The sequence below is a fragment of the Lepisosteus platostomus genome, chromosome 4 (assembly GCF_059453375.1).
Source record: "Lepisosteus platostomus isolate fLepPlt1 chromosome 4, fLepPlt1.hap1, whole genome shotgun sequence".
Classification (NCBI taxonomy): domain Eukaryota; kingdom Metazoa; phylum Chordata; class Actinopteri; order Semionotiformes; family Lepisosteidae; genus Lepisosteus; species Lepisosteus platostomus.
The window spans coordinates 462,423-489,063 of NC_142614.1; the positions used below are offsets into that span (position 1 = coordinate 462,423).

At 43.3% G+C, this 26,641-nt stretch overlaps 2 protein-coding genes and 1 long non-coding RNA gene across 8 annotated transcripts; 1 reads left to right on the top strand and 2 right to left on the bottom strand.

Moving 5' to 3' along the window:
* Nucleotides 1-1,927: 1,927 nt before the first annotated feature.
* On the bottom strand, nt 1,928-15,401 carry dhx34 (DEAH (Asp-Glu-Ala-His) box polypeptide 34). Of its 2 annotated transcripts, XM_088627276.1 has the most exons (16): nt 14,670-15,401; nt 13,460-13,771; nt 12,211-12,465; nt 11,897-11,999; nt 11,174-11,391; nt 10,394-10,568; nt 10,049-10,242; nt 9,772-9,873; nt 9,274-9,549; nt 8,385-8,558; nt 7,293-7,398; nt 6,719-6,825; nt 5,823-6,086; nt 5,135-5,320; nt 2,861-3,008; nt 1,928-2,673 (listed from the first exon to the last, which is right to left on the bottom strand). In XM_088627276.1, the coding sequence occupies exons 1-16, from the start codon at nt 15,399-15,401 to the stop codon at nt 2,534-2,536; spliced, it is 3,492 nt and encodes a 1,163-aa protein (XP_088483402.1). In that variant the 3' UTR covers nt 1,928-2,533. The 2 variants fall into 2 exon arrangements, with proteins under 2 accessions (XP_088483402.1, XP_088483403.1); XM_088627277.1 differs by lacking the exons at nt 1,928-2,673; nt 2,861-3,008 and having other exon boundaries at nt 5,183-5,320; nt 5,823-6,106.
* Nucleotides 13,599-15,850, top strand: LOC148672001 (uncharacterized). Its single transcript, XR_015935626.1, has 2 exons — nt 13,599-13,736; nt 14,617-15,850. It is a non-coding gene; the product is annotated as an uncharacterized LOC148672001 (long non-coding RNA).
* Nucleotides 15,851-21,056: 5,206 nt separating this feature from the next.
* Nucleotides 21,057-26,450, bottom strand: fkrp (fukutin related protein). 5 transcript variants are annotated; one of them, XM_088627284.1, is made up of 3 exons: nt 26,317-26,450; nt 25,512-25,615; nt 21,057-24,117 (listed from the first exon to the last, which is right to left on the bottom strand). In XM_088627284.1, exon 3 carries the CDS (start codon nt 23,736-23,738, stop codon nt 22,170-22,172), a length of 1,569 nt encoding a protein of 522 aa, XP_088483410.1. In that variant the 5' UTR covers nt 23,739-24,117; nt 25,512-25,615; nt 26,317-26,450; the 3' UTR covers nt 21,057-22,169. The 5 variants fall into 5 exon arrangements, with proteins under 5 accessions (XP_088483410.1, XP_088483412.1, XP_088483409.1 ...); XM_088627286.1 differs by lacking the exon at nt 25,512-25,615 and adding an exon at nt 24,891-25,088 and having other exon boundaries at nt 26,317-26,433; XM_088627283.1 differs by having other exon boundaries at nt 25,512-25,681; nt 26,317-26,409.
* Between the last annotated feature and the right edge of the window lie 191 nt (nt 26,451-26,641).

Sequence of the window (26,641 nt, forward strand, 5' to 3'; positions counted from 1 at the left end):
CTCCCTGGAAATTAGGCAGAAGAAGGGCAATGTTGGAAAATGTTGTGCGGCTCTGGGGAATTTTTTCTGTAGACTTAAGACATGTATATCGCCTCTTTTAACACTTGCAAGAACGTTCCAATGTTATTGCGATACAGAAGAAATTGTTAATAACCTTTAAAAAACTGAAGCTGTTAACTCTACTTCACACCTGCAAGTCAAGATCACGGTGCGCACAGCAGCTCTTTTGTTTTGATTACTCTATGATTGAGTCCATGAGGTATACCAGCCAAGGTTTCGAAATTAAAAAAAAAACTTTGGATGAGAATGTTATGATTGTTAGTACACAAGGAAGTGAAACGTGACAATTTGTTACAATTATGATCAGGAGAAAAAAAGATTATTTTTTATTTATTTGTGGCTGCTGCAGTTGCACCCTTTGCAATGGCTGGATATTTAATCCTTTCCAATTGCTTTGTCAGTCTTTCCTAGGGGGGGCGTCTCCTCCATACGCTTAAGTGATTGTGAATGTCAAATATACTGTGATATATAAAATTAATAAAAATGCCAATGTAAATGTCATATTTACAATTGGTTTAATTTGTCATCACACTTCAAACTTGCATCATAAAGAAAATAAAAATGGTTGTAAAGTTCTCCAAAGCCTCAGTCAAGAACCGAGAATTTACATAAGGAGCTGCATCAGCATGCAAGCATGCTACTCAGCATGCGTAGGCTGCAAAATAACTAAAGAGGGAAGAAAAATGCTTTCAGAGAAAAAATGCTGAGAAGAATACAGAGCCCAAAATTTAACTGCAGCCTAAACCTTCCCCACACACCCTCCCCCTGCTGCGATTGGGATATACACAAAGCACTGAAAGCTTTAAGTATATGTTCAGGTGTTTCGCAGACGTAGGAATAGTAATTCTGGTTTCGCTTACACCTGGGATTCGCTTTATTTGCTTTATTCAAAATAAGGCTTTTTAAAACTGGAACCAGTTACTAGATGTTGTTTATATGAAAGTTGTGAAAATTTTAAAATTCCTGTGGTTTGAGTCAAATTGATGCAGATATTTACAATGAAATTGGACTACTCCAAAGCCTGCTCCAAAACCCGGCGCAGAATAAAATCCGCTAAACCACAATTACCCGCAGTACCTGCAATACAAAGGACCACTACAAACGAGTCCCCAGATATGCTACAATCCCACTATAGTAACAGCAAGGTTAAAGTGGGAAGCGGATTTTTTTAAAAAAAAATCAAAAATAAACAATGGCATGTTCCTGCCTAACTTAGACATTGCATGACTTGAAAAGGTTAAACTTTAAACAGTAGAACCTCAATCATATTCGCCCTTGTATTTCCAGTTCCAACTGATAAAAATCTTAACACAAATCCAAAACCTTTTAAAACAGAAGCTGTTAACTCTACTTCACACCTGCATGTCAAGATCACGGTGTGCCCAGCATCTCTTTTTTTTGAATTACACTATTAATCCCTGAGGCGTACCATCCATGGTTTCGACATTTTAAAAAATTAATAGCCGGCAAACAAAGAAAATAATATACCGCTCACCGGCATATATCCGCAAATGGTTCCTGAAATCACTTTCACTTTACCTACTTTCTTACAGGTAACTCCAAGTCACTGATGGTCAGGCCGGTGGGCTGGAATGAGCAGTCCAGGTAGAGGTTGGCACTTAGCTTTCTCTCTCTGGTCACCAGGGATGCAGACTGCTAGCATCGCCTGGGCCAGTTTCTTCGCCTTTCTATTCTCACTTTCCCTTTCTGCTGCAGCATCCTAACCCTCATTCAGTTGGTCTCCTTCAGAGTTCCACCTCTGTCGGGTCCTTTGCTCTTACACGGCAGTAACCTGTCGTGCCATAACATCCTCCTCTTGGTTAGGTCTTCCCTGTGTTGAATGCAGACATGATGCTGGCATAGAATGTTCCATGATTCATTGTGTTTATTTTACAATTCAAACATTAGTTTATTTACACAAAACAATTCTGCTTTATAATATTCAAAGCAATCCATAAATTCTAGAAGTGCAGACATATCAGCCATTTACATTTTATATGCTTTGAAAATTTGGATTGGTAACGTATTTAAGGTACCGACAAAGCTGTTCATGCATTCTTAGGGAATAACTGCAACTGGATAAAAAAGTTATGCAAATAGTAGGTCAACTGTCAACTTTCCCCCAAAATAGGATCTTTCCTATCCTAATCACATAACATTGAAACATATTAAAACATAACATATTTAACATAACTTATACATACACAAATGTACATATTTAATCTACAACAAACATTAACTCCCCAGAAAATGTTTAATCTCATCTGTGACTAAAGTTCCAAAGAGGTGATAAAGTACCCTACCATTGTGAAGTGTAACAACCACTTGGTAGTTCTTCAGGCTTAGGCCTTTGTCATTTCCTGTCATTAGACATTAGAAAACCCACAGAGGTTTAATTTCTCCTTGAAGGAACACCAGCCTGCGATTTCTGTGTTTATGTGCTAGTGTCAGCAGCAAGCTGTTTCTGATGGGCTTAGTGCTGTCTCCTGTGCTTCAATATCTCTGTGGAGGTGAGCAAGAGGTCCTTGTTGCAGACGTCACAGTGATAGAGCCTGGACAGGCTGGAGGAGGCAGAGGAACTGTCTGCTTTACTTTCGATAGCTTCTGGCTTGCCTACAGAGAGACAGGTGCAGCATCGTAAAAACAGGGGCTTCAGCCAACATGATCAGTTTCTGTTATGAGCCTCGCCAAAATATTTACCACTAAATGCTATGCTAATTTCCACTTTCCCATCACACTTCCCGATACATTCAGCAGGGCTGTGCCTTTCCACTGATTTGCACGGACTCTGTGAACTCACCTTCCTCAGGCTTCACTTCCCCAGCCCCAGCTGGCTTGCAGGTGGCCTCATGGTGCATTCGCTCCAGTGGTGTGAGAGGCATGTACAGGTCACAGTGAGGGCAGCTCCAGAATGTGCGCAGACACTCGCTGTACAGGTCCTTTGAATCCTAAGAAGAGGCACACAAATGTTCATCTGCATATTAAATGATCACCTCTGACCAAGCTAATAAAAGCTCATACTATAGTTAGTCCTTTATTTGTTAGAGAAGATGTGGTAAAAGGTTGTATAGTAAAGTCATTTCTTTGTTAAAGCATAAAATGTTCGATGACATAACAAGTTTGCATAGTTTGCTAGCAGATAATCCTTAAAAGAACTATACATACATATATATATATATATTACGTTGCAATGAATTAAATTAGTTCCAAATTGACTGGGAATGTTAATTTAGGTACTCTGTGCAAGGGTGAACAACTACATATGTGTGCAAAAGTTTAGACTCGCCGGGTTAAAATGTGTTTTAACAAATCTCTAGATGAACAGAAGGTGACCGTCTCTACATGGTACAGAGTTAAAACCAACATCTGCAAATTATAATACAAAAATACTGTTCATTTGCTAATTTAAACAGATTGAAAAAATAAAAAAGTAAAAAAGTAAACAGAGCATATGCAAAGATTGGGCACACTTGCAGTTGGTTCATTATTACTTCTGCAATTTCTGCAAAGTCCCACAACTTGATTGGTCTCAAATTAAGTCAGGTGAAGACAATTCCAGGGTTCAACAAATACTCTGACCCTTCTAACCTCTCAGGTTGTGATTATTGTTCTGCCTACTTTCAACAACCTGGGGCTCCTCTAAGCAGCTGTCTGATGACACGATAATAAAAATAATTCACTCTTACAAAGCAGGGAAAGGCGATAAAAATGTTTCTAAATGCTTCCAGCAATTTCAACTATGATAAACACAATGACAAAATAGAAGTTAAAGGAAACTGTTGAAGTCATGGCATCATGTGTAAGATTCAGAAAAATTTTACAGAACCACCAAATACTACTTAGATCTGCAAAGCTGAACCAACAGGTCACTTCAAAAGATCTGCAGAAAAGTTTAGCTGACACTGGAGTCATTGCTTACACAAAAACAATCTGCACAAGAGAGTTGTCAGAAGGAAACCTACTTTACTACTTCATCATAAAAGTCAACATCTAAAGAGAATGCAAACCAAATTAGCCAGAAACCTTTTAGAACAAAGTGCTGTGGACTGATGAAACAAAAATTGAATTTTTTGGACACAACCACAGAAGATACATTTTGAAAAAAACTAATGAAATAGTCGAAGAAAAGATGACGTTGCCAGCCATTAAGCATGGGAGTGAATGATTCTTTGGGGTTGTGTGGCCACCAGTAACTCAGGAAATACTGCGCAGGTGGAAGGAAGAATGGATTTAACTAAATACCAAGAAATCTTAGTAGATAATGTCCCAGAGTCAGTGAAGAAAAGATTAAAGACATTGAATATGTCAGCTGAAAAAATGTTGTAAATTTCAACAAGACAACCCAAAACATACCTCAAATTTAACCACGGAGTACTTACAGGAACAAAAGATTAAGGTTTTGGAATGGTCTTCACTATCCCCAGACTTGGATATTATTGGAAATCTGTGGGGAGATCTCAAACATGCAGTGCATGCAAGAAGACCTAAGTATATTTCTGAGCTAGAAGGTTTCTGCAAGGAAGAGTGGGAAAAAGTCCAAAAGCAAGAACAGAAAGATTCTTAGCTGGCTTCAGTAAACATTTTTTCAAGCTGTGATTTCTGCCAATGGAGGTTTTACTAAATACTGCCTGCCCAAATTTTTGTATATGTCATATTCACTGTTTTGTCATCTTGAATATTTACAAAACTGTAAATACTAACTGTGCTTTAAAAGTTGCAAAAAGATGTCGTACCGTGCAGAGGTTGTGTCAACTTCTTTTCACGTAGAGAATCACTGAAACAGTTTCACCAGCAGTGCCTACACTTTTACACAACACTGTATATGAGAAATTGATCATGGCGACAGTGCCAGAGGAAAGTAGTCCAGGTAAAGCTGGGAGTCATGCATTTCCTTGTTGAACTCATTCCATGCTGAAAAAAAACATTTCAGCTGTGGAACCTTCACACCCAAAGAAGGCTCCACAGCTGAAATGTTGTTTTTTTTCTTCTCTTTTCAGCATGGAATAAACCTTTACTTGTTCCTTTGCAGCTTACGCAGCTACCAACTTGAACTACTTGTTAAGCTCATACTCACACAGAGGCAGTTGTATGTGAAGAAGCTTGTGACCCACAGGCCTCCTTTGTTGGGGTCAGGCCGAACATCTGTGCTTGGGAACAGTGAGCTTTGTTCTAGGGACTTATTGAGCCAATCCTGGGTCTGGGGGCCGATATACAGGTTCTGTGACTCCAGTGTTGTGAGACGCCGCAGGCTATAGCTGACCTAATCAAAGAGAACAGCACTGCAGTCTGCCAACATGCCAGGACCACAAATCACACATGCACAAAAAATTCACTATGCACTGATTAAACACACTGTCATGTAATATGCATGGTCAGCTATGCCAGACCCAAACAGTGAGTACACTAAAACGTCAGAAACAGGCATGACCACTCAGGACCTTTTGCAAACTTAAATGGTTGCCCATGTTTATGGTATAGTCTGTAGAGCCTTACAAAAAACAGCACTATTCAAACTGTATGTAAACCTGCTTACTAGTAAGTGCAAAGAAAGTACTGTACTGTTTTTAAATTCATCTGTAGTGTTTCTCAACACCTTCATAAAGGAAATGTAGCACTAGACAACTTTGCATGTCTAAAAATCCCCAGGGTATCAGCTGCAAACACATAACTTGTTAGCTTCTATCCAGAAATTATTTTTTGGAGCAAATGAGAAAAGGGGTAAATGAGTCAAGCAAAGGAAGTAAACAGTAACTTTCGGTTACCTCAGTGTAGAGCAGGAACCTGACCAGGCCATCGCTCAGTCTTTCAAGATCTTTCCGTAGGACTCCGGAAGCCCCCACCTTCCCAGTACTGTGGCCAAGGTGGGCCTGTAGGAGGCGTTCCCAGTCCTGCCGTAGCTGCAGAGCCATGGAGAGAGTACGCAAAGCGGCGCCCCCATCATCCAAGCACAGCTCCAGCCAGCTGTCCACCACCACACGCGTGCAGTCTGCATTTGTGTCCACTGAGTTCGCCACCAGCAGCAAAGCCTGATCCAGACATGAAACACCTATGAAGAAGGCACACCTGAAGAAGGCTCCATGACCGAAACATTGTGTTTTCTTTCTTCTCTTTTCAGGATGGAATAAACCCATTACTAGTTCCTTTGCAGCCTATGCATGCTGACGCAGCTACCCACCTGAACTACATGAAACACTTATCACTATTAAAGGTTAGCACCCGTTTTTTTTCATGATGGTAACAAACCCAAGCATATGGGAAGCTATAAACATTTTGTAAACAAACACATGAACTCTCAAAATCAGGCTTTTCCGTGGCAATTCTTAAAATTGGTTTTAAATTCTGTCAGGCATTTGATAATAAATCCTGATTTGATCCAGATATAACTACCAAAGTAATCAATACAATATTGTCAAGGGCTTCTTTAACATTTTACTATAAGAACGGCTGTAGGATTAGAAAATTAACAGAGAGTATTCATTTTCTTTTTTATATTGTCTATTTTCAAGCCTATGACTAAACTGTTACATTTTGTCCAGTTCATCCATTAATGAGATTAACAAAGTAAATTAGAGCACAGGTGAATAGAAAGCCAGGACAGCTGGCAGCTCCTCCACTGAAGAGGGCTGTTTGACAGGGAGACACAGTGCTGCATGCTGACCTGTAGGGCGGGGACACGCACACAGTTGGCTATATAAGGCTTGTTAGTCTCCAGCAGGGTGACAAAGGCCAGGAGCTGGTGCTTACTGCTCTTTCTTTTATCGGATCCTGTGGAGGGAGAAGCGTGTTGAGGGATCGCAGTTTACAAGGTACAGACAAGTTATTTTAAATATATAGATTTTTTAGTTTTAAAAATACACATCCCTGATATTACCAGAAAAGGTTTCCGCAATAATAGACTTATCAATTACTAATTAATAGACTTATTAATACATAATGTAATATAATGTAATAATAGGGGCTTGTTCCAATAGCATCTTATAAGGAACAGCCTTAACCATCTGGACACAGTGCACATGACCAGCTTATTTTTAACAGGGCTCAGTTTGTACACGCGTAAAGGAACAAGTAATAAGTAATGAGCTCACACCCAAAGAAGGCTTCACAGACGAAACATTGTGTTTTCTCTCTTCTCTTTTCAGCATGGAATAAACCTATTGTTCCTTTGCAGCCTACACATGCTAACAGCCCCCCACCTGAACTACTTGTACATATGTAGGCTGTATGACTGGTACCTGTCTCAGTGGAGTCCTGCTCTGGGACATGCAGTACCTCTGGGTCACTGGCAAAGACGCTGGTGGGGTGGATCACCACACTCTGTTTGGTGCGTGTGTGGAAGATCTGAAACACATGAGACAGCATGTCAGCACCGTCGCACACAACGCAAGGTAAGCCCACAGTGAGGAGCATTACAGGGCACAAAATAGAAACTTGCTAAGTCTTCAAAAACTGTATGATAAACTACTTTCTATCTGTCTTATGGAAAAAGCAAATGAAATGAATCTCACCACCTGCTGCAGTGGAGTGTGGTACAGCATGCACGGACAGGGACAGTGAGAGCAACATGGAGTAGGTTGAGATGAATAAGAACATGGGTTCAAGACCCCTGTGCATACATGCCTGTAATATGCTCAAGCACAGCCGACTGTGTTCTTATAAAGGTAACAAAACCTGATTAAAAGTAGGCAGCTGCGTCAGCATGCGTAGGTTGCAAAGAAACAAGTAAAGGTTTATTCCATGCTGAAAAGAGAAGAAAAGAAACACATTTCGGCTGTGGAGCCTTCACACACCCAAAAAAGGCTCCACAGCCGAAACATTGTGTTTCTTTTCTTATGATAAAATGTTGGCAATTTTCTTAATTACCAGCTACGTCATTTGAGAACACAATCTCATCTTACAGTGATAAGAATTAGAAATAGAATTTAGAATGTTTATTGAGGAGCAGGGGATAAGGTGTTCTGGCTTCCTTCAGCTAAAAGCTAAACACATGGACATAGATGAAGGAAGAGAGAACCTCCATGGAGAGAGGACGTAAATTTAGTACTCTAAAGTGTCATAGATCTCCAGAAGCAATCTCTGCCTAGAATGATGTCCCCTATAACTTTGTAAGTATAGACAGAAGAGGCCTGTGTATACTTAACAACTGCCTGAATGACAACTTGGAGACACGAAGAGTGTTTGACACTCATCCTGCTTAATGTAACAAACCATGATGAGCATTAGCCTGTACGTGCACTAGGGTTGGGAAAAACTTGAGTTCTGGTAGCTAACGGATCAAGCCTGTATCACAGCCGTGTATCTCAGACTGGGCAGCATCCCTGGCTGACCTGCTCAGAGTCCTTGCGGGTGGCGTTGTGCTCGTCAGGCAGGGACAGCTGTGGGTACAGCCCCCGGCAAAGCGCCAGCTTTAGCAGGGCCTGCTGGCGTCGGGACAGGTCCTGACTGGCACTGGCCGCCTCCTGCAGCTTCTCCAGACTGTGGCGCAGCTGGAATTTCACATCCTGAAACACAATAATCATTTTCGTGCCATACCAGTGTACAGACATCCCACCTCCAGATCAGACCTTTATATTGCACAAATTGTTACACCACACATGGAGAACATTTGTATTAGGATTCCCTGATTTCAAAAAGGGTTATTTTATTCAAGTGCAATCTTCAAAGTGGAAAAGCAACAGGCTTATGTTATGTAAAATAATCAAAACTGTGGTAAGTTACCAAATATCCATGGCAAAAACTAAGCAATAAAGTGCCATTACAAAATGCAAAATAACTCCAATACTTCCACCTCACTCTGGTTTTGACTTTGCTGGTTTCAGGAATGTTTTTAATAAAATCATTTTGGGTGGGAATATCATGTTAACTGACTGATTTTAAAAATGTGTTTTTTGACTACTCTTCATTTTTGAAGATAGATTTTATGTGGACATTTAGTACTAGCAATTAGTATTTAGTATCCACATGAGGACAAACTGTGAGGATATCCTCACAAATACTCATAACAGAGAGGAACACCAACATAAATGTTAAACAGGTGCACAAATGTTATATTAATTTGGTCTTTGCTATCAAGGCGATTTGCAACATAAGTAACTTACATTATGTAAAGTTTTACAGTGGTTTTGCTTCTCTTAAGAGCTCTGAGATGACCGACTGGATCACTTAATACAGTGAGAATAAACTCAACGCTTCGTGTCCCTTGAACCCCGCTGTCACCTGAATGTCGACGCCCTTGACCGCGGTGTCCTTGCCCGTCCTCCCTCTCCCAGCTGCCCCTGTGCACTCCTCCTGGTCCGAGGACCCTGGGCTGTCCTCCTCCTCGCCCTCCTGTAGCCTCAGGACCTTGCGGCGCCCGCTCTCCCGCGTCTCATGCTCCCTCTTCAGCTGGTGCAGGCGCCTGCGCTCGCCCAGCCTCTGCCGGCGCTGCCCCCGGTCCTGCCAGGCGGGGGCGCTCTCCTCCACCACCAACAGGCCGTGACTTTGCAGCAGCTCCTGATGAGGCCGGAAATCAGGTATGGTTATAATTCAAATTATGCTAAAGACTAAAGCCTCTGATACACGTGCATCATGTTAACAATAAAGCAGGCATTGTTTTATACAGTAGTTATATCAAGTCAATTAAATAAAAATCAGTGCTTAAAGCAGGCAACTCATATCTTTGTCAACATAACCAAAGTAACTGTTTTATGTATTTTGTTACTGACAAGCAATTACCTTGAACTGCCGCCGCAGGTTCGCCATCTCATAGAGCCGCTGTTCCTCCAGACCCCGTCTCCGGCACCACTTACGCGATTCCCCACCCCTCTCTGCCTTCACCTGATCACACAAATAACAAGCATAACCGGCCATCAAGAAAACCTGCACTTTACAGCACATTTTTCTTTGAAGGAGAGATAACATTGCGAAGGTTCTCTTTTCCCCACATGCTGTGACTTTGCAATCCCGAGAACATGCCCCCCTAGCTGTGTGGCCAGCTCTCCGCACCCCTCACCTGCACCCAGGCATTGAAGGTGTTGAGCAGGGTGAAAGGATCTCCCTGGCTGCTGTGGAGAGGCTGCCGCGCGGTGGCACAGTCAGGGTTGTGGTGGGCACTACGCAGGAAGGGGGACTGCACGCTGAGGGCTGCTGCCACCGTCAGCACAGGCTCTGTTATGCTGAACAGGCATCCCAGCACTAGTATCTTACCTGGAAAAACAGGCATGCACAGAATTAGGTCACACGTCTTCCAGATCTCCTGCAATGTCCTTCTGTGGTGAATTTAGCTTTACTTCAGCAATGGAACTCAGACCATGCAGACCTGAGCTGAAACTGTTCTGCCAGCTAGGGCATCTCTTACCAATGACTACATCAACAGGCAACTGTGCCAGCAAACTGCCAATGGTGGTGAGCTGCCCCTGGCTGTCCAGTGCCCCCTGATCCTTTAAATAGTGCAAGGCAGTCTGGATGCTGGAAGCAGGTGGGGGGTCAATGAAAGGGAAGGACAGGGGATCTTCCAGGTCCATACTCTTCATCTGCACACAAACAAGCGACACGTATCGTCTGTCATAGGAAATAAAACCTACATCATCTTCAAACACACTAGTACAACTCAGTAGACAGAATTCATTTCCTCTGAATGAACAAGCCAGCTTATCCGTTTAAAGTGCTCTACCTGGAGGTATTTTGGAATGTTTTTCAAGAGAATCATTTTACAATAATAAAATAACATTGCTGTAAAATGCAGACAAACTCCACTTCATATATAAGATTTTAAATATTCACAGGATGACAAAATCAAAGCTAACTTTACTAGTTTAAAACTTTGCTTTACTTTGCCTAATGGCAATTACAACTTATTAGATATTACAACTTACTATACTGTTTCAAAAGCAACCTCTCCAGACATGAAGTACCTAACAATATTAATACATACATGGAGGAAAGGTTAATCAGATTTTTCTTTCTTGTTTTGAAGAATTACTGGTATGAGGCTATACTGAAAATCCAGTGGCAGTCAGTAGATGCCCTGACATCATGTTAGGCACGTCTTTACAATTGCCTTATTTGTGTGTCTGCAGGATAGTATACAGTTCATGATTTAAGAGCTACACTGAAGCAGCCTCACAGGCGTACCCACCTGGAGCACAAGGGAATCCAAGGCCACTCTGTGGATTTCAGGAATGGGGTACGGTGCAAAAGCATCATAATCCGATTCGGCAAACAGGCGATAGCAGACGCCAGGCCCAGTGCGCCCGGCTCGACCCTTGCGCTGCTCAGCGCTAGCTCTGCTGATCCAGAACTCCTGCAGCCGCTGCATCTTGGCCTTGGGGTCAAAGTTCATCTCCTTCACTTTCCCTACCAGAGACAGGTTACACAAGGGGACAAAGTCATCTAAAAGAGCAAGTACAATTTTTTATTTTCCAATAAACACAGCATTATATATTTGAGCCAAGTGTTTGTAATTTAATTTGAATAATAATGATGCTATTAATAGAAACAGTAATAAACTGAATAGTAACGCTTGAACTTGTACACCACAAATTGTCCCAAATGGTCCCAAGGCACTTTACACAGGCCAGGCGGCATAGGGCTAGAATGGAACAGAGGTAAAACAGAGTAAAAACCCACAATCGTACGAATAACATCTCATCAAAAAGAATGCACCTACAGCATGGCCCGCTGTCACCACAGGGGTTTGGCAGTTCTGAACCAAGGGGCTTAGACTACTTACAGCAGCAATCTGAGGCCTCCCGGCTCATTACTGACCAGCTCTGAGATCTGGACGCATTGGAATCACACTAATTTACTTGGTGCAGCATTAATGGTTTAGAGCTTATCCACCATTTCTTTGATTTCTTACCCGAGTCCACTACAAAGCGCACACCATCTATGGTGACTGATGTCTCAGCGATGTTGGTGGAAATAATGCACTTCCGAACTCCTGGGGGCGCTATGTCAAACACCTGGCAAAGACAGGAAATGTTTCCACGGAATCAAGTAACGGCTCCTGCATTTAGGATTCCCACAACAAAACCCAGACCTGCTGTGAGACCAAAGCTACAAGACAGTATTAAATCAATATTTTCTAAAGGTTTTCACTTTTTCTAAAGGTTTTACATTGAAGCAGGTGGTTCTCCTACATGAGAAAAACTGCCCTGTCTGGTGAGCCTCTACCTTGTCCTGCTGTGCCAGGGACAGGGTACTATGCAGAGGCAGGACAATCCAGCGATGGGTGTGCAAAGCGTAGGTCTGCACTGCCTCCAGGATGGTGTTGATCTCTGCCACACCACTCAGGAAGAGCAGAAGGTCACCCCTCTCCTCAGGGGGATAGCGCTGGTCAATTCCCTGCAGAACACGCAGATAGGGCCTGGGATCCAGTTTCTCCGACCGGGATGGCTGCTCCTCTGCGGGGATGGGCTGGTACACCACCTGTCCACAGAGAGTCAGCAGTAAGACTCTCACAGCACAGTACTTGGATCCCTTCAGGTTTTACAAACTGTACACTCACATGTACTCAAATGTCTAGGGCAGGATATTTCAACCTTGTTACCATTTTTGAACAAAATCTACACTGACAGATTTAAGTTACAAAATAATATTTAGAACAACACAGTTTCTGGTTCATCAGCACAATGAGTATAGTAGTGTTAGGGTTCCTGATCACTCTGTATTTTTTATCATCTCGCCTCCTTTTAAATTTGATCAAAATCTTCAAAATCTTAGATCCTTTGAAACTGTGTGTTCATTCATGCTGATAATCATTCCTTGACCTGTATTTGAAATACAGCTGACATACAACTCTTCCAGGCGGTAGTAGTTCAGGTGGGGAGCTGCGTCAGCATGCGTAGGCTGCAAAGGAACAAGTAATAGGTTTATTCCATGCTGAAAAAAAGAAGAAAGAGAACACAACGTTTCGGCCATGGAGCCTTCTTCAGGTGTGTCCACATACCTGAAGAAGGCTCCACGGCCGAAACGTTGTGTTCTCTTTCTTCTTTTTTTCAGCATGGAATAAACCTATTACTTGTTCTTATACAGCTCTTCTGCTCTGCTTTGAACTTGTGTGACTTGCTTTTCACTCCCCAAATAACCTAATTTAGCCTCTTGTCTTTTCAGTATTGTTATTTCTGCCACATGGTTTACTAGTGAGCTAAGAAAAAAATTATTTAAGCCTAATCATCCATGTACAAGTAGAATATCTAAGTTTCGACATTTAAAACATATTGTAGAAAACATTCAAATCATGTACTAAATTAAGAGATACTTAACAGACATGATAAACAGTTCAAAGGAAGATATGTAGGAGCTCTGAATATCCTACAGCCTACAAAAACAGAAACGTTAGTTTGTAACACGGTAAAGTAAGAAGCGAGTCTTATTATCGCATATAAGCTTTATGAGTCGCACTGAGCCTCTGTCTACTCACCTGAATAGGGAAGAGGCGCCCAGGGACCTGCAGCACGGGGGCGTCACTGAAGTATCCGGAGAAGAGCTTGAGGTTGATAGTGGCTGACATGAGGATGAGCTTGAGGTCGGAGCGCTGGAGCAGCAGAGAGCGGAGGACGCCCAGAAGGAAGTCACAGTGCAAGTGTCTCTCGTGCACCTCATCCACTATCAGGACCTGGTACCGGTCCAGCACACCGTCCTGCTGGATCTGCCGTAGCAGCAGGCCCTCCGTTAGGAAGACCAGCTTTGTGGCAGGGGTACGTGTTGACTCAAAACGGATCTGGTAGCCTACCTGCAACGAGAACAAGAGGGGGGTTACAGTCGTGTACAGAGTAAAGGAATTCCACTCAATAGAAACTGACTTCTGCAATCCAAAGGCTAGAGGTTCACAATGGGGTGAAGCATCATCACCTGAGCATCTGTACAAGTAAATAAGCAAACCCTTGTGGCTGACCAAGATGCCTAAAGACTTCCCATCACTGGAAACTGCATCAGATGTCAGGGATGTAATCAGGTTTACAGTGCATGTTTCGGAGAATGTATGTTGCTGTGTGACACATTATTGCTTTTATCTCTACTGTGCTGTGTGACAACCACAGGTCTCTGATCTAACTTGGACCTGATCTGTAAACAGAGCCTTTACACACCTTCACATGCTAAGTCATTCTGGAGCCCTGCTCATCTTTAGTTTCAGTATTTGTGTCTGTGGCAAGGTGGCCAGTAATTCTGCCCACACCCACAAGAGGGCTATCCTCTCACCTCCAACCTTTCAATCACGATTTAAGTATTTTCACGTGATAATTAAATAAAAATAAGTAAGTTTTTCAAGAGAGATACTGAGAGTACTTTAAAATTCTTATTTGCAAATAGAAAGAAAAGTATTTTTTATTTTTTCTCTTTAATAGAACGTAACACCTAATAATAGAACAGGGTAAAGAGAATTTTCCCTTTACTGTAAAAAGCAAAGTGGAAGACAGTCTGATCTTTAAGCCACTTTAAGACCCCTGATAGAAAATAAGATCCACAATTTAGGATACTAGACTAGGAGAGCCAGCCTGTCACCATGCTATCATAAACCCCTGTCCGTGGAAACACTGTCTAACAACAGCTAAACGTTAATTTCCATTTCCATTTCAGTAGCTCCCCACCTGAACTACTACCGCCTGCAAAGCCCACTGTCGATCCCTCACCTTGGAGCCATACTGGTTAAGGCTCTCGAAGCTGACCCGCTTGGCCAGAGAGATGCAGGCGATGCGGCGTGGCTGAGTGCAGGCGATGTGGCTGAAGCCAGCGGACAGCAGGTACTGAGGCACCTGCGTGGACTTGCCGCATCCTGTGTCACCCGCCACTATGACCACAGGATGGGACCGCACTAGCTCCACAATCCTCTCCCGGTACAGGAAAATGGGCAGGCTCCTCTGGTCCCGGCACAGCTTGGCTAACTTCCCAAAGCTCTGCTTCTGCGTGAAGTCCAGGAAGTGGAGCAGAGCCGAACGGCAACACATCACCTCTCGGCTCCCTGGTTCTGCCCTGCTTCCCTTATCCCGCTTCGTCTTCCCTGTCCCGCTGAGCTTCTCCTCTACATCCTTGGTGCACACTGAGATGTTGATCCGGTAACGGGGACTGTATTCCTTGGGCAGGCCCAGAACCGCACGCCCCCCTCCACCCCTCTTCCTGCTTTTGTCATCCCGATTCTCCTCACTTCTTTCAGAGCCGCTTGCTACCTCCTGCTTCTCCTGGAACCTCTGGAAGCGCTCAAAAAACATCCAGAACTCCCTGTGCTCCGAGCTGCCCGCCTGGATATAATCCTGCTCCCGGAAAAAGACCTTGTCTAACTGGGCTCGGCATTCTGGGCTATCCCAGTCCCAGTCCCAGCTCCGGCTCCGGCTCTGCTCGCTGGGCCTCCTTCCTGGCATCTCCATCTCCGCTCCGGCAGCCCTGCTGGCGACGCGCCGAGGAGCTGCCACAGGTCTACAATGTGCAGCAGCAGGCGCAGCAGATGGTGGGGCTAAAAGAAACTAATTTCCATAAGATCTGTGGTCAGAGCATATTATAAATATTACATCAAATATAATCAGTAATATATGAAGAGAAAATAATAGTACACAGCACTAGGAACAACAATCTAAGACAATCAGACACCCATGTCTAAGGGTTGTCGCTCACGTTCAGGGTTGTCCATAGCATAACCACAAAGGACAAATCTTGCACTCTGCAGTGTAAATGGCTTCATCTGTTCTATGCAAAGCTGCTTTAAACGCATACCTATTTATCATATGTCGTTTTATTGTTATTCACACAATTGTCATGTATATTGAAGGCATTTTGTAGGAAGCCCGAAGGTGGCATGTATAAACTTGTGGAACACAAACTACGACTTCAATGCCGTAATTGTGCAGCAGCCTACACGTCGAGCGACCGCTCCAGCCGACTCCAGCATGGCAAGACCTGCCCGCTGTTCACAAGACACTTAGAACTTGTGTTTTATATCATGCGCAGAGAGCCTTAAATCGAGTTAAACTTTAATCAGATAAAGCCCAATTTTTATTTTCTTATGTGAATTTCTTATGTGAAAAACTATCTTTTTGGAGGATGCAAATTACTGTAATGTCCGTTTGTCCATGAATGCGTTAGTTTCCAATGTCAGATCTTTAAATGTAGTTTTGCCAACGGTGGAAAGGCGCATGGGTGTTCGGTATATTCAATAGTCAGATGTTTGCACACAGTTCAACAGGAAATAGAATAACAGTTGCACAAACGTAAACATACGATACAAACTACCAAAACTGTCGTCATTATATGTACAAGACAATCCAGTAGTTTACAATAACTATTCTGACAAATTAAACTCACATGTAACGTCTGTGTGTAGTTCACTGAATTAATCCCGCATTAATTTCTTGTGGAATTGAGGTGACTTCAGTGGTTTGATCGCATCCTTATAGCTTCAAAACTAAATATATTTTAGGAGAATATAATTAATCTATTCATTTGAAGAGTTTTTAAAAATGTTGAGGACAAACTGGTTACCTGAAAAGATCTACACGCCTTTATAGTTACATTTAACTTGCTTATTTCTCCGGTAATGCTGTATGATAGGTCGGACACTACAGTGAAGTCGCCAGTTCATTTCTCTCAGCAGCACGGGTAGAAGGAGGGAAGGCCGGTTCTGAAGCTCACTACTGCACCGCGGCTTCCTCAGGCCGCGTACACCACGTGACGTCACATCCTCCCGTCTTCCGCGGGGTCCTAAATCGAGCGCTTCAGCGCACAGCATCGGCCGAATTCCACAAGCCAAATGCGATCGCTGGCCACTGATTGTAGAAACTGTACAACCTGGAGGATGTAGGATATAGCTAGGTAATAATAATAATAAATATTTTCTTACACTTATATAATAATTATAATTCATTCAGCAGTCTGCTGAAAACTTCAGTGAGGCTGTCCACGTGTTCCAGGAATATCTTACTGAAAACAATGATGTCATCTTAATAAACTAATGTTTTGGACCAATGGAGACCACATAACACCAACTCCATTAATCGCTGGAAAGTTGGAGGTGCATTTGTCATTTGTCAGGCCCATTGGCATTACTTTGAAATGATATAAAACAATCATCTGTAGAGAAGGCTGTTTTGTCTTTGTCACTGTCCTCTATTTCAATCTGCCAGTTATCATCAAATGCATACCCTGTTGTTAGTGCCACTTGACATATCCAGTGTACTAAACGATGTGGCTCCAGATAAAGCATCCAAACTGAATTGTGACTGAATTTAAACATCTATAGTCGATACAAAATCTGTATGAGCCATCCTTTTTGCGAACTAATAGTACAGGAGAGGCCCATGGGCTGTGGCTAGGTTCAATCAGATCAGCATGCAGTAACTGCTGGGGTAATTTCACTAGGGGCGCCAGAACGCTCACCACACATCGGCTATCAGTGGGGAGTAATGAAGCCAGTTCAGAGAGGGGGATTATTAGGAGGCCATGATTGGTAAGGGCCAATGGGAAATTTGGCCAGGACAAATGTTACACCCCTACTCTTTTCAAGAAACACCCTGGGATTTTTAATGACCACAGAGAGTCAGGACCTCAGTTTTACAGTGTCCCTGTCACTATATTGGGGCATTAGGACCCACATGGCCCGCAGGGTGAGCGCCCCCAGCTGGCCCCACTAACACCTCTTCCAGCAGCAACCTTAGTTTTTCCCAGGAGGTCTCCCATCCAGCTTAGCTTCAGTGGGTTGCCAGTTGTGAGTTGCAGAGTGATATGCCTGCTGGCATATCACTTTTGACAGTTTTTTGACAGTTCTTCTGGGGTCAGAGTGTCTTTGTCAATGTGAATGTCAGGTAATTTATGAGGAACATGAAGCTGACTAACTTGCTACATAAACAATGGGGATGTAAAAGTCAGAGGGCATGTTTCGCACAGAATAGAACTGACAAATGTGTGTCTTCCGGGGTAGCACGATATCCCGGTGAGTGAGGTTCAGCAAGTGAATGAGTGTAAGTCCATTCTCAACCATGGAGAAACTGCATGCAACTACGAGGTTTCTCTCGGACTGCATATCTGGCTCCAGAATTCCCTGGAACCCATGTAGTTTTGCTCCAATTTCAGTAGGGCATGTGACTGAGGCTGGAATAATAATTTCAGTTAGCGGGGGCACTGATACCGGTTACAAAAGTAACACATTGCAGCAGAAAGGCATTGCTTGTGAAGAAGTAAGTAGGGGAACTGGTTCATTTCTGAACACAAAGGCACCTGTGGTAATATCAATAGAAGCACCATGTCTCTTTAAAAGGTCCCATCCAAGTAAAGCATCTTGACTAGAGTCCCAAACAACATACACATTTATGCCTAGAGTTTGTGAGCCAAGGCGCAATGAAACAGTGACCCTAAAATATCAAGTTGCTCACCTGTAAGTGTATGTGCTATTTGAAAATGCTTCATCAAAATGCGATATTTTAGTGCTGGAATGTGCTGTCGTAAATTTTCACTAATTGGTGACATACCTGAACCTATGTCCAGGAGAATGCTTACTTCCGGATCCTCAATGAATCCCCTTACATAAGGTGTCCATGCTGTGTACTCCAATGACAGTGATGACATTGACCTGTGGGCCACTGACAATGAAGCTGAAGACTGGCCCCCATCTCCAGCTACCATTCGTTTCCCTGCCTTTGGGCCTCAGTGAAATCTACATGACGCACACGTGATGGTGTTGGACTGGGAGATCCTTGTCTGGAGTGCTCTTTACCTCTGTAGCTGTCTCTCTCATATCTGGAACTTGAACTGGTTGGGTCATCTGAACAATGCCTGTACCTCTGCTGAGACATTGCAGACTCTTTTTCATAGCTATCAGACCTCCCCCGCTGGTGATGGCCTGACACCTGCTGGTCCCAGTGTACAGGCTCATTATAGCCGTGGTGTTGCTGGTATGACCTGTCACCAGGACTGGGGCTGCGAAAAGGTCGGCTTTGACTGATGCAGCTGCGTGAAGGAGATCTGCCTCTGCTGTAGAACTGAATCTGTAGAACAGTAGAATCTGTTTGATGTCGACAGTCACAGCAAGGACTACAGTGGCTATCCCAGGGCCCCCCTGGGGACTGTGGTCTCCTACGTGCAGTGGATGAAGACTGGACCTCTGGGGAATGAGAATGGGTACATGCCTGGGTGCGAGTCAGTGATGTTACAGCTGACTGCAATCTGTCCACTTGAAGTGTAAGTTTATCTAGCCGGGCTGCTAGCTTGTCATCACTGGTGTTAGACAAGCTATGGACTGGGGTGGAGAGAGCAGGTGGTGGAGTAGTCATTGACACTGTAGCTGGGAAGGTGCCATGGAATGTGGAACCTGCTCTCTCACACTGGCCACCTACCTTAAGAGCTTCGTCAAAAGTGGTGACACCAACCTCACATAATTTTGCTTGTAACTCAAGGTCAAGTCCAGCAATGAAACACCTCAGGATTTCTTCTGAATGGCAGTTTGCCTGTAACCTGTAACATAACCATTCAGATATGTTTAAAATGTGTTCCTGTTTTTGTCCAAAACAGATTGTGTGTGCCTGCAAATGTTATCATAGTCACATTTCTGTCACGCCCTCTACATCCAGAGGGTGCTCCTTCTCTGTTCTGTTCCTAGTTTCCCCGTGCTTTTCTTGTTCTTCCAGTGTGTCTTGTTGTCTGGGTCTTTATATTTCTGGGTCTCCCTTTCCTCCTGGCTCGGCATTGGGATCGGCTGTTGAGAGGCTAGCCTCACCAGGTCGTCCCACGTCCGCTACCTTAGGGCTTGTGTCTCATCCCCGACTCCGCCCGATACCTTGAACCCCCGTGTTTGCTCCGTTCCTGCGGCTTCGCATTGGGACTTCGTGTTCTGCCGGTCTCTCCATGGCTAGCCCCCGGCTCCCGTGACAATTTCACTGTACCTGGGAGACTGTCCCAATAACTATATGCAGAACCAATCTAGAGTTCTGTACCGGTGATGGACTGTCACAACCTTCTATAGTTTTATACATTCATGAGCTGAGCAATTGCTGTACCAAACTGTAATGCATCCAGTGAGATTATTTTCTTTCTATAGTGCATCTGTTGAAGTGAGTGTTTGTGAACACATACTGTACCAAATCTCCCGAGTCTCCTGAGGAAGTAGAGAAGCTGGTGTGCTCTCATGCTCTCCTGGATAAATTATCCTGACTTTTTAAATGTAATGCAAAGCAAATCTAATATTAGTTTTCTCAAGACATTTGAAATAACATATTCTAATTTAATACCATTGGCAGGGAAGCACCTTCATTTCGACACACACTGATTAGAATCCTATTTTCTTTTTCTTTTTGGTCTACAATTGCACCTTAATACCCAAACAGTTCTTTTAAATGGAGGGTACAGCCTGGGCTGGACGGAGTGTGGCTGAGAGGATATTTATAGATGGTAAGAACAAGTTTTGTTCTTAATGTTTACAAACAATCAAATTACAATCAATTACAAATTCACTCCAGATTTTTATCCTTCCAAAGTTACTGTTCAGACATTATACTGTAGCAGTACTTTATTTGCAACAAAAATGATAAATGTAGCTTGCTTTACTCTATGAAAATTATAAATAATAATGTATAATCTTACATAATCCAAATTTTGCTGAAGTCAGAATCCTGAAGAAATACACAAAAGCTATAGTGAAATGTGGTCTTATCTGTGTCACTGTACCTCTCTGTGTTTTATATTTGGTTTACAAATACTGCTAGTTTTAAAGTGTAAAATGGATATGCATAACATAAAAATAAGAAAGCTCAATTTTTCCAGAGCTTATGGCTTATAGGATAGGTGGAACTCTCTTTAGTGCAATCTTCAGCCTATAAATGTTGTTTTCAAGACAACCCTTGATAACTGTGGTCCTGGAAAGCCACAGTCCTATAGCTCTTAACCTTAACACTGTCAGTGATAAAAGCTGGGAAAGCATGCTGACTCATTGCTGATAAACTTACTTATCCCAGTAGATTATTAGTTTGCTTATGTGATACAAAAACAAGAAAGTCAAGTTTCTCTCAGGTGTCTACAAATCAAAACTTTGGAAACTGAAATTTTCCATCAAGATTTTATCTCAACATTGGGGTTTCATAACTTTTCACATCAGTAGTACGACAAATAAGCACGTATACAATTTTACAATAAGTCAAGTCACTTTTAGAACCAGCTGTTTCAAAAGCATCTCTGATTGCACATCCAGCAGGACTATCTGGATATGGTGCTGTGCTTCAGATTTCAGCAGGTCATTTCAGTCCTTAGCAGTAGACTGTACTTTGTGCGAATAATGGCAGTATTGGATAACAGACTAGAATGATCTCACATGCAAGTTGCAGATCCACAAAGAGGAAATTCAAACAAGCAATTGTCTCTTAAGAACCTCATTCATGTGCTCTATTGAGCAGTTAGAGCTGCAGTCAGAATCCTGGCTTTTCACCTGAGCTGCAGTTTTCTGCAGCTGATTTTATGATATTTAAGTTAAGATTAATGAGCTATTCCATCCCAGTCTGGCATCCATGACTATTCAGGGTAAAAGTTATCCAATAAGAGAAAGACTCTAGCACATCAATCATACATTGCATTAGATGAAAGTGACAATCCATATACTGTATGACATCAGTTCAAAAAGAAGCCAAGCATGTACAAGTTGAAATAAGCATCACAATGAAACAAGAAAAACTGACTTAACATGAGGCCTGATTATGCATCTGAGACACACTGCACTCCTGAGTAAAGAGGAAGAACCATTAAATCTTTACATTTCACTCAATGATTTGGGAATAGTTTTGTGTAAAATTAATCATTCTACTTTGTCTGACAGCTAATGCGATTACTGGTTTATTTAATGTTTTTTTATTTTACAAATGTAAATATGCAGTCAATAAAATGTCATGAAGAATGAACTTCATCCATGGGAGTTATTACAGATATTCCATGGCTGGCCAGCATGTTCTTTCTAATTCTGAATTTGAAAAAAGGTAATAACCCAGTTCAGCACTGTAAGAATCTTATTTCAATCTGAAAAATCTGAGAGAACCTTATAAGAAAGGAGTGTTAACAGTTATATATTTCTCAGCCTCCTGAGAATCTTTTCAAGTCATTTGATGAAAGTAATATCAGTCACCTTGCAGTACTCTTTAAGACCACCACAGTCCTGCTTCTCAAAGTACTCAGAGTCTACTTCTGTCCAGTCGTTTTTTACCAGGGTTGGGGTACTGGGGGTTTTCTATCACCCCTTCCCCAAACTTGAGTTCCAAGAAGCTACGGTAGTTGTTGGGTGCATAGGCGGTTATTCCGGCAAACTGGACAGGAACCAGGGGATGCAGGAAATGCTCAGGGAATTCCACATCCTGCTTGTGGTCCATCCAGGTGTCCTTGGTCATCACACCGTTGCGGGGATAGAAAGGCCAAAGGTCCACATGCAGGTGGTTGGCCTCGCTGAACTGAACCCGGTAAAAATCCCCCTCTACTGCCCTTTCCCACACATAGCCATTGGCGTCCACAAGGGAGCCGGAGTCCAAGTTCTTCAGGTAGTCGCAGTTGGGTACATCCTCCAGGTAAATGCCCAGGTCTACGTCAAAGTCCCAGGGAATAATATCTTGGTGGCGGGCAGCACCCAGGAGAGTCCCCCCTTCCAGCCAATAACGGACTCCTGAGCTCTCCAAGATGTTGATGACATACTTAGCTGTCTCCCGTAGGGCACGCAGACAGCAGGGGGGTGTCCAGCGCTCCAAGTAGAGATATTCGGGGGTGTCATCATGGATTGTCCCAAAGCATCGGGGCATCTCCTTGTTGCAACCAAACCATTGCTCCTTTCCATCTGGATTAATAACCCGCTTTATCCCGAATTCGCGTAGCAGCCGTGCCGTGTACTCCTTCAGGCGGCTGTCAGCCTTCCACTGATTGTGAGCTGAGCCGAAGAGAGGCCTGCGGTTCGAGCCGAAAGAGGGCCCCTCCAGAAGCTTGACCTTCCATCCCCGCAAGGAAGTCTGGATGAACAGAGAGGTCATGAGCGGCCGGGCAAGAGGGCTGGAAAGATTGAAGAGGTCTTCTGTCCGGGTCAGGACTACAGCATCCCCACGCAGGGCTGTGCACACACTGCCACTGCTCCCTGACGCTGCTGGGGTGTAGGTGGCTGTCCACTCCCTCAGGCTCACTCGTAAATGGAGGCACTGCACTGCCGACCGGGACAGGACTGGGGCCGCCACCAGTCGTACTGGCCCCCCGCCCTCCCCTTCCAGCTCTCTAACCAACCGATCCAACTGTCTCCCCAGGTCCAGCTCCACGCCGTCTGGCACAAAAAGGACGTACTCCGTTTGAATAAAGAACTCTGGCCGAGACACTTGCGGGGGCTGGTCTGGAGCAGGCTTCAGGACCACAAGACGCACCCCCTCCGGCAGCTGCAGGGGTGGGTAAGGGAGAGTGTCCGCCACCACCAAGAACGTTAGCTCAGGGCGATGTCGCAAGAAAGAATGTGCCACCTCCTGCACATAGTTCTCAAAGTCTTCAAACTCACGCAACAGAACTGTGACACCAGGGCTCCTGCTATTGCCACTGATACCCATGCCCATCCCAATACTCATCCCAGCTGCGGGCAGGGGTGCCTTTTTTGGCAAACCCTTCCCCGGCTCCCTGCGCTTCTCCATCATCTGCTGCTGGGCCCGGGACACATAGTAGAGGATCAGCAGGTTCAGAGCTATGGCCCCAGTTAGGAGGCCCTGGCAGAAGCTCACTCTCATCCTTCCTGCTCGAAGGCTTAACTGTCAAGCTGAGTTCTTTACATCACTCACGTCTCCTGTGTGTAGCTCTCAACCGCTTTAAGCATCACTGCTTCAAGTACATCTTCTTCACAAAATAATCCACTTCCACACCAAGACTATCCCACTGCAATGACTGATCTTTATTAATTTTTAGCAGCCCATATTTTTCACACTTTCCAAATACTTTCTGTCTTTCATGTGTGAGTCTGATTGCAGGTCACCAGTGTTGGTGTGAAGGGCTTCATTTCCCAGGTCTGCCTATAGGTAGCTTGAATCAGAACGCCAAAGGACTGTGCTTCGTTTCAAAAGGGAAGACTTCATTTGTCCACAAAGTGCTAGTGGCTTCCTCCAGGAATACCTGAAAGCACAGAAATGACATGTGATAAAAGCTATAGAGTGTGGCCATTTCTCCTTCTGTTGTTTGTTCCTCTAAATAGGTATTCATGGGTTTTCACATGCTTATGAACCAGTATTGTCTAATTCTAATTTCTCATTCTCCTACAGATGCGATTTTAAATTTAAGTAAAAACCTAACTGTCAAAATGCCAAAGAATATAAAACAAATATATTTAATAATTAAAAAGAGGTTGTGTTTATGGTCTGAAAAACTGAAAACAGCTTTGTAAAGTTTTTAGACAGATCAGTGTATTTTGATTTTAAAACCTTTCTGCCTCTGCCCTTACCTGCAGTATAACACTTAGTTATACTGTATGTGTTTATGCCTGTGAATTAGTAGTATGAGCAATGTGCCTCTTAGATAAATACAATTGACTAAATTGTTCGGATTTTTTACATCAGCATTACCACCCTGTAGCATGATCCCATGACACCAGACCTATATTGGAATAGGACATCGCTAAGAAAAAAACAGATTTTGAGGCACTCCTCCCGCTGGTTCCAAATTTCCAAACCAGCACCCCGGTGGGTGACCAGGACTCCGTATTGTAGGAGGTGCACTTTATCAGATGAGATGTGAATTTGAAGTCCTTAATACTTGCTTATTAACCACCCCATGTCAGTCTTCATAAGAACGAGAGTGTATAGACTTGCACTCTGGGTTTGTTTGTGCAGTCTAGTCTCCCTAAAGTCCCCTATGAATTTAACAGGCAAAAATCATTCTCACTGCTTCACCTTATGAGCCTGTAGTGGGTGTGCTGGCCATGCATCACCCAGGTGGGGTCTGTCCTGTATTTGAAGGATCTTTCTGGATGAACCATATGATGAGACCATGTGGCTGTGCTAGCAGTAGAACAGGCAGGCGAGTGGAGTGGATGGAATGAAGAAACTGTGATGTGGGCATCTATACCACTACTATCAGCAGGGTCCAATCTGTTATTCATGAAAAAGCACAGCTAGGAAAAGACCCAGGAGCAGCGTGGCGTGGCGTGTATTAGGTCACCAGAATTCCACTGAGAGCTCACACAGATTTACACAGCACAGTTAAAGTAGAAACACATATATTTTATAAAACATGTAGGTTTTGTCAAAAACAATGCTGTGGTCAGGTCCCATACCTATGTGTTTCTCTTTTGCAAATTAGAAATACACAAAAGGCTGAATGTGTGATAATGAAGTGCTGCAAGTAAAGTGCATGGAAATTTATACTGGAGAGATGAAAAGAAACCATTTTAAACGAATACCAATTAATGTGTGTATTACAATGTAAATTTAACACCTTGAATTTCTCGAAATCATCAATTAGTAATTTATAGGAGCTTATATAGGGAAATAAAATTTTAAGTTCATACTGACCAGGATTCTGTATCTACTTTGGCAGTTGTACACCTAGATCAACATTTTCTTGGAAACATGGACTGAGGCAGCAGTATTCTTGAATCTCCACGTTTCCTTGGTAACTGGAGACATATCAAAGTGTGCTGCTGAGATTTTCTGTTCCCATGGAAACCTCCCCCTGCATAAACCTGCGGAATCGATTATGAACTTCTGCCACTTGGCCTGAGACCCACAAGGGGGCGCTATTCCGCAGGGGGCAGCGATTGCACGCCAAACTATGGCTCAATCACAACGTCCAGTTTTGTTTTCCATAACGTCTTGCGAACACTGAAACACGCAATATACATTTGTCATTTTCCTGTTGAATGAATCACAAACATTGACTCCCTCTATTAAAATACCGATGTGACCATTTGAAGTTTGTGCTGTGCGTTTAACTGGTTGGCGCATTTTTCTTTAAAAAGTAAAAAAATAAACACGCCAATATAGTAATTAGGGACAGCACGAGTAAAGCGCACTCGGGAGTCTATTGTACAGACTATGTATCATTACATTGTGTTAACCGTAAAAATACAGAACACAATGACACGATATTATCACTATTTCTTTTTTTTATGAAACGGGTTATCTGCTTTATGGGAACTACGACGCCCCTATTACCATGCGATGAAATGGGTTGAGATTGCTGAGCAATGCTAGTCTAGTAATGCTTGTATTTATAGCAATTGCTTAGTAATCCACGAAGCAAGGGTTTTACTGCGAGGGAAAAAAACGCCGTATAGACATTTTTACAGTAACAATATAAAACGGAAAATGCACATACGTAAAGAAGCGGGGCCCACAGAGAAGATTTTTTTCCTTTTTTCCAAAAACGCAATCCCCGAATTGTTATTCCTACGGGAGCCAGCGGCTTTAGTTAGGAAATGACTGCAGGAAACAGCTCGGCTCACAATTTGGCAGGAAGGTACCGCCCTGCCAAGCACTCGCCGCAGGAAAACGATGCAAGTCGACGGAGATCACTATTTGGCAGGCGAGGCTTGTGTGTGCGTGTGGTAGAGTAGCTGGCGGTAGTGATCTGAAAAGAGGAGGGAGAGGGAGGGGGGGGATTATATTATCGTCTCCCTGTTTATCCTGGCGACTCCTAGTTC

What these genes read in the sequence shown, in the direction of transcription:
- dhx34 (XM_088627276.1), bottom strand. Translation starts at nt 15,401, where the DNA reads ATGGAGATGCCAGGAAGGAGGCCCAGCGAGCAGAGCCGGAGCCGGAGC. An exon ending in CCTTCAATGCCTGGGTGCAG is followed by an intron (nt 9,874 to 10,048) that starts GTGAGGGGTGCG and finishes TTGTGTGATCAG; the next exon opens with GTGAAGGCAGAGAGGGGTGG. An exon ending in ACCTGCGGCGGCAGTTCAAG is followed by an intron (nt 9,550 to 9,771) that starts GTAATTGCTTGT and finishes CGGCCTCATCAG; the next exon opens with GAGCTGCTGCAAAGTCACGG.
- fkrp (XM_088627284.1), bottom strand. Translation starts at nt 23,738, where the DNA reads ATGAGAGTGAGCTTCTGCCAGGGCCTCCTAACTGGGGCCATAGCTCTG.